This window comes from Pelodiscus sinensis, chromosome 2 (genome assembly GCF_049634645.1).
Source record: "Pelodiscus sinensis isolate JC-2024 chromosome 2, ASM4963464v1, whole genome shotgun sequence".
NCBI lineage: Eukaryota > Metazoa > Chordata > Testudines > Trionychidae > Pelodiscus > Pelodiscus sinensis.
The window spans coordinates 77773763-77788676 of NC_134712.1; the positions used below are offsets into that span (position 1 = coordinate 77773763).

The 14914-nt window shown below is 42.4% G+C and overlaps 1 protein-coding gene across 4 annotated transcripts in view; it reads left to right on the plus strand.

Moving 5' to 3' along the window:
* Positions 1-7461, plus strand: part of ANKRD29 (ankyrin repeat domain 29) — a 50452-nt gene extending 42991 nt beyond the window's left edge. For all 4 annotated transcript variants that reach the window (XM_075920862.1, XM_075920861.1, XM_006117207.4 and 1 more), the window contains 3 exons: positions 55-150; positions 1347-1445; positions 4640-7461. In XM_075920862.1, the coding sequence (XP_075776977.1) occupies positions 55-150; positions 1347-1445; positions 4640-4723 (279 nt within the window). In that variant the 3' untranslated portion in view covers positions 4724-7461. The remainder of the gene's footprint in view (positions 1-54; positions 151-1346; positions 1446-4639) is intronic.
* Positions 7462-14914: the final 7453 nt, after the last annotated feature.

Genomic DNA, 14914 nt, shown 5'->3' on the forward strand with positions numbered 1-14914 from the left:
ACCATGCAAAGCTGTCATAATGACTGAACCTTTTTCTTTCTCTCTCCACTAAAGGATGGTACCACTGCTTTACTTAAAGCTGCTAACAAAGGGTACAATGATGTTATAGAGGAATTGCTCAAATTCTCTCCCGCCCTTGGCCTGTTGAAGGTATGTAATGATGTGTTTGATATTGTCATATAAACTTTGAGAAACAAAAGGCCTTTGAGTAGTCATTGACACCTGTAAAAAATGAGTGTCTTGATTAGGTGCTGATTAACACCCATTTTATAGGTATTTATGACTATACAAAGGGAAGGAAGTAAAGATCCAGGCCCAGAGAAATCAAAAAAGACATGAAATCTATATTCTTTTCAATTCAATATTGTTTTTTAAAATCTTACATATACTTTGGGCGGAAGATGCATACTGTGCTGTAAATAGAATTCAGTTTTGTTTGCTGTTATTTTTTTCTGAAATAAAATGGATTGATGTGCCAAATATTACCCTTTATTGCACTGATGTTACCGAGGGAAGAATTTGGCACAGCAAACTAGAATTCTAAGAGCACTATTCCAGGCAAAGCAATTCTGTATTTGATTTTGGTTCTCTTTGAATGAATGTAGAGTCTTTGAAAATTACATTGGATATTTGGGGGCAGATTTTTAAAAGGTGGCCACTTTTCATGTGCTCATAGATTACAGGTTCAAACATTAACTGGCATGTTTTGCTGCTGTTGGTGGGTGTAACTCTTTGAGATGTTAGAACCAGATTTGCAAGTAAAGCCAGGTACACAGACATTCAGGTGACATTAACTATAAATGTCAGTTAATAATAAAGTTAACTATTACTCTATCACTTACTACAAGTGCAAAATTGCACCCTACTTACTGCTCTTTCAGTTTTGTGGCCACAAAAAGGAAGTAGGTCCAATTCATATATTTTTAAAGTAATTACATTTATCTAGAAAGAAAGAGAGAAATAAAACAGGTTTGCCTGAAAATTAAATATATCACTAATGATTTTATTTTTCTTCCTAAAGGCCGAGTTCCAGATTAGCCTTTTGTTGTTTATTTAACATACTTAATATACTTCTAGTCTATTGAAAATATAATTAGTAATATCAGCCTGACTCTCATTTACATTTATACTCTCTTTAAAGCCCCTTTACACTGGCAGGAAGGAGACTCATCTTAAGGCCCCATGTCTTTACTTTAAGCATGATCAGATCATTTTGATAGTCTAATCTCTGTAGTGTTGTTTCTCTTTTCTTTATTTACAGGTCTGTCTTTGCTGCTGTTTTTGTCTGTGTTGTTTCCCTCTATGCACACAGCACAAATGTTTAGATGTATGTTTATATTTTCTAGAATGGGACTTCTGCTCTCCATGCAGCAGTGCTGGGTGGCAATGTTAAAGCAGTAGCACTACTTTTGGAAGCAGGAGCAGATCCTTCTCTTAAGAACAAGGTACATTTTGGTGCTTTATCCAGAGCTTGTAAAACAAACCAGTGAAAACATTATACATTATTTCTTCCATGTAACTACTAAACTCATTTTGAACAGCCGTAGTTTACACTTTTGCTGGTCCCCTTTGCAATGATCCTGGACCCTCATCCAAATAAATCATTCTCCATGTCCACTCAGTCATTAGTTTCTCCATAACACATATTACAAGGATGCCAATTAGTGCCACTAAGCAAAGTGGCATGTGAAATGTGAACATGAACCTAAGAAGAATTGGATGGAGTCCGTGCACTTATTCAGTATATGTAGATTAAAGATAACTAAAGATTAAATTGTAACAGTATTTTGTCATACTAACTCTCATAAGTCAGCTAGAGGTGAAAAGCTCCAGTTATCATTACTGCTCCCCTGAGCTATCCAATCTCACTAAATCATAAACTCTGTATTAGTATGGAAGCTATATTTGAGAGAAACCATGACCAGTTAATATTCTGAACAATCATAAATTATGGATATTTATGCACAAAAGCTGGGCTGAGGCACAGGGTTTGGATCTGAATTCAAACTATGGAGCTGAAATTTTGGATTAGGCTTCTCTCTAATAGAAACAGCAAGTTAAAATCATGTCTTGTTATTTTCAACTTTATATGGAAAGGGTCCTTGAGAAGAATTAATTTCCTGGATCTCCCTCTATTAATTATATTTGAGAGCGAGAACAAGTCATTCAGATCCCATAATTTTATTACATGAATTCAGCACTTTTCATGTTTGCAGATTCCCTGCAAACAAACTTTTACTTGATTCCATTAAGAATTTAACATTATATATTGAATAACTCGTGCAAATATTTCTTCCTCTGAAGTTTATTGCAAGTAATTGTTACAAGGCATCCTCGCTATAAGTCGCCCTGGTATATATCCGGTTCCACACTAAAGCCATTGACATTTGTAGTAACTGATGCTTGCTCTTATGTCACGCAAAAAAACCCTCAATTTGCACAAATGGGAGTCAACCGTGTGGAAAAAAAATTCCCAGTTATAAGTTGTTTCGCTATAAGTCCAAGTTTTTTGGAACGTATCTTGGACTTATAACAAGGACCAGGGCCGGATTAAGGGGGGGCTAGCCGGGCAGCTGCCCGGCGCACCAGCCTATGGGGGCGCCTGATGGCAGCTGTAAGGGAGCCGCGTGCCTGAGGTTGGGGGCCACACAGCGCCCCTTTGAGCTGCCATACGGCGCCGCACGCCCTGACTGGGGTCTGTGCAGCACCCCGTAGAGCTGCAATTAGGCACCGTGCACCTGATTGCAGCTGTAAGGTGCACAGCGCGCTGGGGGGTAGGGCTGCACATGCACTGTGGCCTGAGGGCAGAGCCACGCATGCGTCACAGGCCCTCTGCCTGGGGCGCAGGAATGGCTCGAGCCGGCCCTGACGAGGGCAGCCTGTATCAGGTTGGGTTGGTTAGCTGTGATTGGATACAAGTCACATAGTATTGTTTGCTGATCTTTGACTGAATGACTGAAAGTTTCAGAATCAGGTTTCTGGTACAAATATTTATGTTTATGAATTCATCATTTATTTTCATAGTATTCTCTAATAGTTCCTTAAAATGTGCCATTTCTGTGAACATTCCTCCCAGTAAACTCATCTGCTGAAATACAGAAGACAAAGGATGCAAATGGAGGTGGAACAAACTGATTTTAAATCAAGGGAATAGTTGCATACAATATTTCAATAGTCAGGCAGGTTTAATATTGGGAAATGTCATGATTTTGTCAAGCGTTTTAAAAGGAATTATAATTATCTTGAATAAAGGATATAAAAAATACATATACCATTTCTATCACTCCACTAGATGGAAGCAGAGACCATCTCTTTAAAACAATAGTTTATATTTTATTACTAGTTCGTGCTTTATTTTGATAGTATTATCCAAACAGATGTGACAGATTTTGCAGTTACTAACAGTTTTTTGCAGTGGTTGGAGGCTGATAGAAGAAAGCTTAAGGAAATGAGTCTGTATTTCTTTTCTCTCCCCCTCTTTAGGAAGTACTTGGAAAACAACATGCCATTTAGTGTAGTTGGATGGATTTCCAAACCAAGAACATTATTCAGCAGAACTATCTCTATTATATTTAAAAGTTAAATTCTAGTCCTGTTATTTTTGTTTTCAGTGGACAAAAACTAAGATAAAAGTCTTTGATACTCTGGTCACTAAGAACCTAATACAAAGCCCATTTGCTGCTGATTTGGGGGATGGTTGTTTTCCCCCATACAAACAGTATAAATGTTTAGATGTTTGTTTACTTCTGTGGGCTTTGGCTGATGTCCTAACGATCTGACCCTGTTCCCATTGAATTCAATGGCAACATTCTCCTTTGCTTCTATGGGACCATCATAGGGACCTCGAAATCCCACCCTGCACAGAGCCTGTCAGCTGTTCACATTCCATGTAAACCTTTTGAAGTCTTGAATGGAGCTGACATGTTACATGATATAGGCCTTTTGATGACCCCTTTGCATGGGAGTAAATTTCACTTTTAAGGTCTCTCTGCACTGTTTTAAATTTGAAATAGTTTTAAAAACTGATCCACTAAATGATAAAGGAGCCCTAGAGTAGACCCGGCATAGGTAACCTGAATAGCTTGTGATGAAGTGGTCTCAAAACATATATATATCAAGATTATAGGACATGAACACAAGGAAGAAAGAAATTGTGATTACTCTTTCAAGAGTAGATTTGAATTGGTCCTAATAAGATCACGCAGCTGCAGAAGTGGGGCAGGGCAAAGAAGGTGAGTGTGGCCACATTAGGGGTACCCAGAGCACAGCATGTAGAGGTGGGGCTTAAACAGGAGCTGCATGCCAATACCACCACCATGAGAAAATGGGTAGGACCACAGCTCTACTGCATGCTATGGCCATGCATCTGTCCAGACCTTTGGGAGGAAAATAAGCTGTATCCAAAAAAGGGGTGAAATAATTTAACCCTCCTCAAAGAGCACAGAGAAGGAACTATGACTGAGTCATAGACACCGTTACATAGGGCTTAGCCTAAAAGTTCATCCTCACCTTTTGTAGCTAGAATGAAGCCTACATTTAAACATAAATGATTCTTTAGTGCACCGAACCTTTCCTCTAGGACTTCATTGTTTTGGAAATTCTGCCCTGCATTTTCTAACCATGCTGTTTCTTGTTTCAGGCAAATGAACTGCCAGCAGAGCTAACACAAAATGAACGCATCCTCCGGCTCCTCCGAGCAAAAGAAAAGCAGAGGAAAAGCTAACACAGTTCTGTTGGATGTAGTTTGACAAAGAGGAGCCCTTCCCACACTGGCACTAAAGCAAATCTGGTTTTGAAAATGGCTTATTGAACCTATTTGCAGAATTGATTTAGCATGTCCAAGATACCACTGTGTGAACATGGCCAGCCTTCAGCACAAGGCAGAGGTGCACTAGAGCACCATTAAACTCAGTAGGAGTTTCGCCATGGGCTTCAGTAAGATAAGGCCCTAAAGGCTTGTTTGTACCACAGTTCTGTCCATACTTGAAAATCACTGTTTCCAGCATTGGTATGAGCTCCTAAAATGTTTGTAGTACACCTCATAGTCACAAACAAGTGCTCTAGCCATTGCACAGGCATTCCGCCTCTTGTTATGATTGCACCAGCTGAGAGCAAGTCCTAATACCTCTATGCACCTGTGAACCATTCAGTCCTGATGTGGGTGGGAAACTCAGATGCACTGGTCAGTTAATATCCCTAGCATAGTCCCACAAGGCTTCAACCCACCCTTCAGTGATGGCATTGGCAGTTTGGAGACCTGGCAGTGTCCACCTTCCTGTTCCAAACAGGCCTGAGAGAAAGTTGTGGGGTGCTCGCATTTGGGTGGCTACTCAGGAGAGATTCAGGTGCCTCCCAGCTGATTACAGTGCCCACAGTCAGCAGCATATGTTTGAGTTGGTGGTGCACATCCACACATGTCTCAGTGCACATAAAATTTATTCCACACTGATGGAAAAAATAGAGGGAATATTGGGTGCTCATCTGGTCTCAGTTGTGTTCCATAGCATCGTCCCTGTTCGCAGCCACCTGTGGGCGGGAATGTAGAATACAAAATAACCTATTGAAATAAAAATGTTATTTAGAACAAGGAAAAATTTAATTGACCAGTAGGAAAACAATTCACAATACAATGGGAAAGTTAGTGAGTGCAGACCCCACAGCATCCCACACTAGAATCTTCAGTTACATATGTATTGGACTACCTTACTCTGGAGTTGGCATGGAGCTGAGGTAACTGTTTCATCTGTATCTCATACTTGCTTCAGACCTGAGAAGGAGACTTAAATGAAAACATATCCAAGGCTATCCCTCCCTCTTCTCAAGTAAATCCTAGTTCTCTTCATTACAAGCAAGGGGATGTAAGTAACTTCTGGTTCTCCCCACTATCCTTGAAATCAGAACATCTGCTAGAGGGGCGACTACCTGAGCTGGGGAAGGAGGACTGGAGAAACTGGCTTTATTTCAGTGCGTACCTCAGAGGGAAGTCCTCTCTCTAGCCACTGGCCTTGACTGCTCTGTTTGGATTGTAGAGGGAGACACAATAGTAAAACAATCTGTTATTTAAGCAACAACTCCTTAAAATGGTCCAAAACTTCACAACTCACCCAAAAAGCTATCAAGCAAATGAGAGCAAACTCATTTCCTTCTCAGAGTAAACTCTGACCTATGTAGTACCACAGTTCATCCAACAGTGAGTATGGGGGCAGCCGGTGGCCTTCTGCAGTGTAGTTCTGTGAGAGCAGAAGCCCTTTCCCTCCTCATGCATGCTCAACTCCACGGATAGAGCAGAACCATAGGGAACTGTCACTGAGCAAACCAAATGTTGCATGTTGTTAACATATATTTAGCTGTGAAGCATGCCTGGATGAGTGTTATAAATGTACAGTATATACTGTGCACAGTATATGACACTGTTTAGTGTTCACCAGCTACTATGCAATGCAGCTGCTCCAGGGATCAGTGCCTGAAATTATAGGAGAGTGCCATATAAGCAGGTATGTCAGAAGGCCAAATGTAATGTGGGCACATTACGCCAGTTTATACAATATAGGCCTGCTAGTGTATCCATAACAAATGGCTGCCTTAATTAATAGTTCTAGAATACTCAAATGCTATGATTCAGTTCTAGAATGCTCAGCTTGCTATGATTCAGACCTCTAGTATAACTGGGACTGATGCTAGTAATTGTGTCAAGGACTCTGATACATCATGATCAGGTTAAGGGTTCTGTAAAGTAGATAGGACCATGACATATTTTAACCATGATCCTGTACCATGCTACATCATTATAAGGTAGTTATTGCAGTCAGTATACATATGCCCCAAGTTATGCTAGTCAAAACCATGTTACAGATTTTCCTTGAGGAAGTTCAGACCAATACTAAGTCAGTCCATGAACAAAATACATTTGACCCACCTCCAGATCATGGCAAGTTGCTTCAAAGTGTTAGTGTGGACAGGACTTTGGCTCCCAAGAAAACATGAACTTCTACCCCGTTAAAAGGCTGCAAGTGTGACGTTTAGTTGAATCTCTGCATTCTTCTGTTAGCTAATAAAAAAAGAGTCACTTTACTATTGCTTGAGGGAGTATAGTTCACTTTAGTACAAACTGTTTTCTTCAACATATGGATCATAGCCATAATTATTCAAAAACCAGGAACCTGGTACTTAGTGCAAATTATTCTTTTTCTTGGGGGCAAGAGCGGTAGGGGACAATCAAGGTCCTCCTGCTTAATAGAAGAAGTGATGAATGTACTTTTGCTTGCAAGTTACTGTTGCTATATATGGTGGTAGTAGAAGAGAAAGCTGAATGCTTTCCTGTTAAGAGTATGAGATGGTACCAGAACAATCTGCTGGATTGGTTATTTAACACTGTGCTTTCCTTGAATTAAAGCAATACTTCTGCCTAACTGAATCTTGTAGACAAGCTAGTATGGGATTAAAGAATTATATGCATAGATACCTAAAGCATTGCTGTCTCCATGACACTGAGCATCTGCTCCTGCAAGAAGCTGAGAAGTATTAAGCACCCTCAAACCCCATCAACTCTAATAGGGACTCTAGTGGTGTGGCACTTCACAGAACTGGACTTCAACTTTGTTACATGCAAAAGTGAGACTTGTGTACATTAATAGCCCAGTGTGGATCTGTGGGCTTGTTTTCTACATTTGTTGTTTTGGAGGAAGTTAATTGATTCAAGGCAGTCCTGCCCCCTCAGGAGTAAATCCAATCCCCTCCCACCACTACAAGGAAGGATCTCCCTGGAGTTTCTTCAGAGCAGCAGCGGATGGAAACAACTAGAGTGAACCAAAGTCATACAAAAAGAAGCTAATTGTGAGACAGGCAGACAATCATGTAAAACTCTGAACAGCCAGCTTCAGTGGGTGAGCCAAGGACAAACATATTAGTCATACAGTACTGGGCAAGCCACACATCCAAAGGGAGGAATATTTAGTGTCTCTGACTCCAGAAGAGAAAGGATTTGGGCACTGACAGGCCTTTTTTTCACCCTCTCCTGATGTCAGATTGAAGTAAAGAGGATAGAGTAGCCAGTAGTGGCCCTGCTTGCAGCTGGAATAAAGGAACTGAAACGTCAAAAAGTACAGGTGATCTATTTGTGCCGGTTGCTCCTCAGTCCTGGGAGGTGGTGGCACATTTTCTCAGTGAGTGCTTGTTTCCAAATCCTGCCTAAGATGGGCAGAAATCCAGGAGGGGTCGGTTCCTGACCTTTCCATGTGTGTCTGCTCCCTGCATTACTGCATGACTTTTCTGATTCTTGAGTCTATTCCCACTTTCCTTCACAGCTGTCTAATAGCTGTTGAAGAATGTCTGGGATACGTGCTGCTATGGGCCTCTTTTAGAGATGTCAACAGCAAAGAGTGCACATTATCCTGGAGAGGAGAGAGCACTACTAGTTTCCTTGATCCCTCTCCCCTTTTAAAATAGAGCCATATTGGGCTGTGTTTAAAAAAAAAAAAAAAAAAAAAGGAGAGAGAGAGAATCAGGGGGAAAGTGCCTACAGCCAGATTGGGGTTGAAAAACAGGAAAAATTCTGAGTATTTATTTGAGCTCCATGCTTCTAAAGGAGGCTGTTTCAATCTCAATTATCTATTAGTAAAACAATCAAAGATCCACAGCCTAAGTGCAGATAGGAAATGGTGCTTGGAAATTGCAGCACCATATCTTCCCATGCAATGAAATATCCCTCCTCACAGAGTTATAATAGTTCTGTACACTGGGATCATGCCTTTCCTCTTCACAGTGCAGCACACACTTTAAATAATGGAATTTTTTTATTATTCGTAAGCAGAGACCTGCTTTCTTTTCTCTTTGTTATTGGAATGAGTCAGCATTTATATTAATCACAATACTTTGTGCTACTTTGCATTTTCCCCAGGATCCTAAAACACTTTATTGACATCACAGGCAGACCCCGACTTACAAACGGGTTACGTTCCAAACACCTAGTCGTAACTCGATTTGGTCTTAAGTCGGAAATACCCTTAAACGTGCTGCCCACGCTGTTCGAAAAACTTGATGTACATGGTTCTCAACTCGAAAATATTATAATGGGTTAATGGGAAGTTGGTCGTAAGTGCGGATGGTCATAAGTTGGTGTGTTCATAAATCGGGGAGTGGCTATATTAGCTTCAGAACGTCTCTGTGAAATATGCAGGCAGATATATATGAATCACTTCATCCACCACTGAATTGCATTCCTTTCTGGGAGGATGACGGTGAGGACAGAGCAGCTGCTATTTAACAGCTCCCAGGAACACTACACAACAGTTTAGGCCATGCTTTAAGGCATACTGTACGTAGCTGGAATAACAATGGAAATGAGAGTAGGAAAGTGAATTAAAATTTGGTCACGACTTCATGGCTAATAGCTTTCTCTCAGAAAAAGTTCTGAGGAGTCTCTCATAATCACAAGTCCCTGGGCTTTTACATTTCACCCAAAAGACAGCATCTCCAGAAATACAGTGTCCCTGGTTTGGCCACTAGACAAAGTAAGATTCATGGGGCTCCCTCCAATACTCCTCTCCACCTGTGACCTTTTCAAACTCCACGCCCTTATGACCTCCCCTCTCAGCAATGAGTGAGTGTGCAGTCTGTGGGAGTACACGCAAGCTAGGAAGCAGGCCACAAACACAAAGTAAAAAAGGAGGAAATCATCTCTAGCACCACCCCTTTCAAGCACTAATGTCACACCTTCGAAGGAAGAGAGGATGAGCTTGGAGGAAGGGCTTCAAGGTATTGAAAGAGATGATATCCCTGCCTTGGTACTGTGCCATTAGAGCAGTGGTCTCCAACCTCTTTAATCATGAGATCACTTTTTGAATTTTAAGTGCAATCCAAGATCTACCTCAAACCCAAATACCCTTGTCCCGCCTCCTTTGTGCCCCTTCCCTGAGGCCCCACCCCTGATCACTCCATCCTCCCTCCCCCAGCCTCCCTCATTTTCACCAGGCAGGAGCAGTGGGTTGGGGTGCAGGCTCTGGTCTTGGATGAAGGGATTTGGAGTGGGTGAGGGACTCTGAGCTGAGCTTGGGGCAGGCAGTTGGGGTGCTGGAGGGGTTCTAGGTGCAGGCTCTGGGAGGGTGTTTAGATGCAGGGGTGCTTGGGGTGTACAAGGGGGTTCATGACTGGGGCAGGGTTTCAGGATGTGAGCTCCAACTGGGCACTGATTACCTCAGGTGGCTTCTGGGTGGTAGTGCAGTGGGGCTAAGGCAGGCTCACTCCTGCACCACTCCCAAATGCAGCCTGCAAACTCTATCTCAAATCCTGTTGTTTCCCCTCTCTACTGTGTGGAGATAGTATACAGGTGGGAGGGGGGCACCTTGACATCAGCGCCCTCCTCCTCTCCCTCCCCTGCCCTGCACAGCAAGCAGGAGGCTCCTGGGGTTGGGAGGAAGCAGCTCTAAAGCAAAGGGAAGGAGAGGCACAGCGGTAGGGGGAGGGGCAGCAGAAGTGCCAGCACTTGATAGCTTCTTGGCCAAACCCGTCAGGATCACCTGTCAGAGGCTACAAGATCTACCAGTCGATCCCGATCTACTGGTTGGTGACCACTGCATTAGAGTCCATAGACATGTAGAACTCTCAGTGAACACATAAGCTTAAGCCCACCACCACACATCCCTAATAATGTGGTAGGGGATATGCTTAGTAATGACAGAAGGGGAACAGTTACACCAATTGAATTATAGCACCACCACCACTTCTTGCAACACCTACGTCTTTCCTGAAGGTCACCTCGCCAAATATTGGCCTTACTCAGCCCTGGGTTAGTTTACGAGAACAGGCAGGAGCAGAGAACAAGGTGGTACAGCTGCAGCCCACAGTAAAATGCATTTTATTAACTACAGTGTTAATTTGCCTCAGAGTCAGGACCTAGCTGCAAGAATAATCTAGCTTGCTTTACTCAGCCAACCATAATAAATAGCATGGCACTTACATTTTAAATTAAATTGTCCTTTTAATATCATATTCCATTTCCCCTTTAAAAGCCAGAGCTACAGTGGTAGCACATGATTCAGCCCACACATCTGCAACCACAAACTGGCCCTCAGTTAATAGATAATTCATTACTAATGCCCAAAATATGATGGGCCGTCTTGATTTCTGGGGAAACCCTTCTAACCTTAATAATAAATTTATTCCTTATTCTTTTTACAGAGGCCTTTCTAAATGTTTCATGGGGTGCACACAAAATTTATTTATAATAAAAAGTTTAATCAAGTGGGCCATGGTGTTTGAATTTAAAAAGAGTATATTACCAAAATTATTCCAAGCATCAAGGTCTTTTGAGGTGCACACAGTTAACTTATGTATATAAATTCTCCCATATGGATCAAGAGCTAACTCTAAATATGCCAGATTCAATGGACTTCTACTGGATTGCACAAGAAAATAAGCTGCACAGAAATAGGTCCATAGCATTATATTTAAAATTAACACGGGAAAGGAATAAAATAGCTTTAAAAATGTTTGTTTGGAATCCTTATTTTACAGTAGTTGCACTACATTAGACATTGATACTGTATTTATATGTAACATATGAACATCCCCAAAGACTCTACTGGGTCCACACATAGAGATAAATGGAACTGCACCTTCTGATAGCACCTCCACATTTGGTCCAGAGGAGGTGTTATAATTTTAATTCTTTTCTGAATTCTATTGTTCTCTTTGATCTTTGGGGCTGTGCATTTTATAAAACTTATGCACATTTATATTGTTCAATGAAATATAACTAGTCTACAGTCGGTATATTGCTTTGTCAGAACACACTTTTCCATGCCATTGTTCAAATTAAAATTGACAACACTACTCAGCTTCCCTTTACTGTTGTAGTTCAGACATTATTTACTCTCCTTCTGTGTGTATTTGTTTCATGTAATGGCAGGGTAGAGTTTGAATATGAATAAGCTTAAACTGTTATAGAATATACAGCAGACTTCCAATAATCCAGCACCTTTGGGACCCAGTGGGTGCCGGATTATTGGATATGCTGGAGTATCAGGAGGTACTCCGGCAGGAGGGCTGTGAGGTGTCTGGGGCGGGGAGGCTGGGCAGGGAACAGCGCGCCGTGGGGCGAACCGGGTGCTGGTGAGGTACAGCGCTGCAAGACCAACCCCAGCTGTTCTGCCCCATGGCTTCCCCAAGTCCGCCGCTGCTGAAACTGACCAGCGGCGGACTTGGGGAAGGGTGGGCAGAGCAGCTGGGGTGCTGCCAGGTGCCGAGCAGGGGGGTGAGGGGCGGCACTGCAGGACCAACCCGGCAGCACCCCAGCTTCTCTGCTCTGCACCCTTCCCCAGGTCCGCAGGTGGTCAGTTTCAGCAGTGGTAGCAGCGGACTTGAGGAAGCGGTGCAGAGCAGCTCCAATTGTCCAGCTGGCCAGAGCACTTCTGGGTTCCAATTGGTGCCAGACTATTGGAAGTGCCGGACCACTGGATGCCGGACAATTGGAGTTTTACTGTAGTAAGTTTTTTTCTGGTCCTGTTTTTCTTACCACCATTCTGTTCCAGCTAGTTCATTGTACTTCAGTGTTTTTCAAGCCTATGGAGATGACTTAGGCACCCCACAAAACAAGTAAAAGTAATGTTCCCACCCTGGAGAGCATCTAGATTAAATTTAGCATGACAAATGAAAGGCCTGATCTAAAGATCATTGAAAAACTCCTATTGACTTCAATGTATTTTGGATTGAGTCCCAATGTATTTTGAATTGGGTCCCAAAACAGGGAGAGGTAACATAGGAAGGAAAAATAAATGTGAACAAGATCACTCTGTTGCTGCTCAGTAAGTCATATACACCTTTTGGAGGAGTTGGTCCTTTAAAAAAAAAACCCTATAGACTGATTCCACACCCATTTCAGTTCAAAGAAATGCCTACCAATGATTGCTATGCATGCTGTTGTATTCAGTGGATTTTGACCTTTATAAAAGACAGTCTACATTGCCTTTGTGCGCAGTGCCTTAGGCATTTTTTCCGATTACAACAGTTGTCTATTGCAAGGAATTGTGTTTTCTAGAGATTGCCTACATCCTTATCAAATATTTCTACAAGAGTACTGCAATAAAAAAGACTTAAGGAGCTCAAGCAGCTATTTAGTTTTTCCCAGAAAAAGTTAAGAGCCGACTCAATCATGGTTTATAAGCACCTACATAAGGAGAAGATTTTTGATAACAGAGGGATAGTTAGTCTAGCTGACAAAGGCATACAATAAATCCAAGGGCTGGAAACCAAAGATAGACAAATTCAGACTAGAAATGAGCTGTAATTAACCACTGGAATATTTTCCTAGGAAAGTGGTAGATTCTTTATTGCTTTAAGTCTTTAAATTAAGACTGTATTTCTTTCTAAGAGGTATGCTCTATCTTAACTAGAAATGATGGGTGTGATGCAGAAATCACTTGGTGACATTCTATGGCTTGCATCATGCAGGAGGTGAAAGTAGAAGATCACAGTGGTCTCTTCTGGCCTTAAAATCTATTAATCCATGGGTGCCACGTTTGTATAATTTTTGGCGGTGCCCAGAAGAAGTCCAAGCAGAGCCATTCAATCCATAGGACAGACCAGGGCAACTACTTTGGGGGACCCTGCACTTCAGGAGATGTGGGGTGCAGGGAAATCTGGAGGGCTGCTGGGGGGCCTGGTACCCACAGCAGTGGGCAATCCAGCCCTTCCTACTAACTCTCAGCATTGCTTGGGGGCAGGGATGAAAGCTGAGAAGAGTTAGGAGAAAGGCTTGGGGGAAGGGGTGGAATGGGGGGGGAAGGGGTGGAATGGGGGCAGGGCAGTGGTGGAGCAGAAAAGGTGGAGTGGCTACAAAGGCTTTTAGGGAGAGGGTGATGTGGAGGTGGGGTGAAGTGGGCTGAGGTTGGGTCACTTGCTGCTGCCGGCGCTAGGCCCCCATTAACCTCCTAGGCTGCCCTGGATCCCAATGCCCCTGAAGTGTGAGGCCCCCCCAAAGCACAGATATGGATGGGATGGCTCTAAAAATATCACACCAAACTTTGGTGGAGCTGGGCTCATGTTCCGGAATATTGGTGGGACACAGACACCACGGGCCCATATAACTTACCTTCTATGATTGAATCAGTAGCTGTTTCTGATTCGCTAATCTAAAGAATTAAAGAAATCATCTCCCCCATAAAATTGGTATAAAACCCATGAGTCCAGTCATAGGCTACGTCTAGACTGCAAGCCTCTTTTGAAAGAGGCTTTTTCGAAGATACTTTCGAAAAAAGCCTCTTTTGAAAAAGAGCGTCTAGACTGCAACCAGTACTTTCGAAAAAGCAAGCCGTTTTTTCGAAAGAGAGCACCCAGACAGTCTGGATGCTCTCTTTCAAAAAAGCACAGTTTGCATTACATAGCGCCTTTTTTTGAAAGAGCACTTTCGAAAAAAGGCATTATTCCTTGTGAAATGAGTACCGCCGTCGAAAGAAAAGCTGCGTTCTTTCGATTTAATTTCGAAAGAACGCGGCTGTAGCCTAGACGCAGGTGAAGTTTTTTCGAAAAAAGGCTACTTTTTTTGAAAAAACCCTGCAGTCTAGACATAGCCACAATGTGAAAACACTTGATCAGGGAAAAGCAGAGAGAGCACTGTCAAAGTACATCCTTTTCCTCACATCGGGAGCTGGGAGCAAACTGAAAGGATGCATGGAGCTGTTAGCTAGTCACAGTTAAAGGTGCGGTTTGAATTTCCTCACATTTTCATGCTTCTGAACTGTGTCAGATTGACAGCACTGCAGACCGAAATTCTTTATCCACAGAATGTGTACAGTATGGGCAGCAGAAGAGTAGAAATTCCTCAAACTCTGATGAAGCTGTGAAAAATTATACTACTACTTCCACTACATTGCTTTCTTATAATGCTTTCCTTCTGAGAATCCCCCAAAGCTTTACAGAC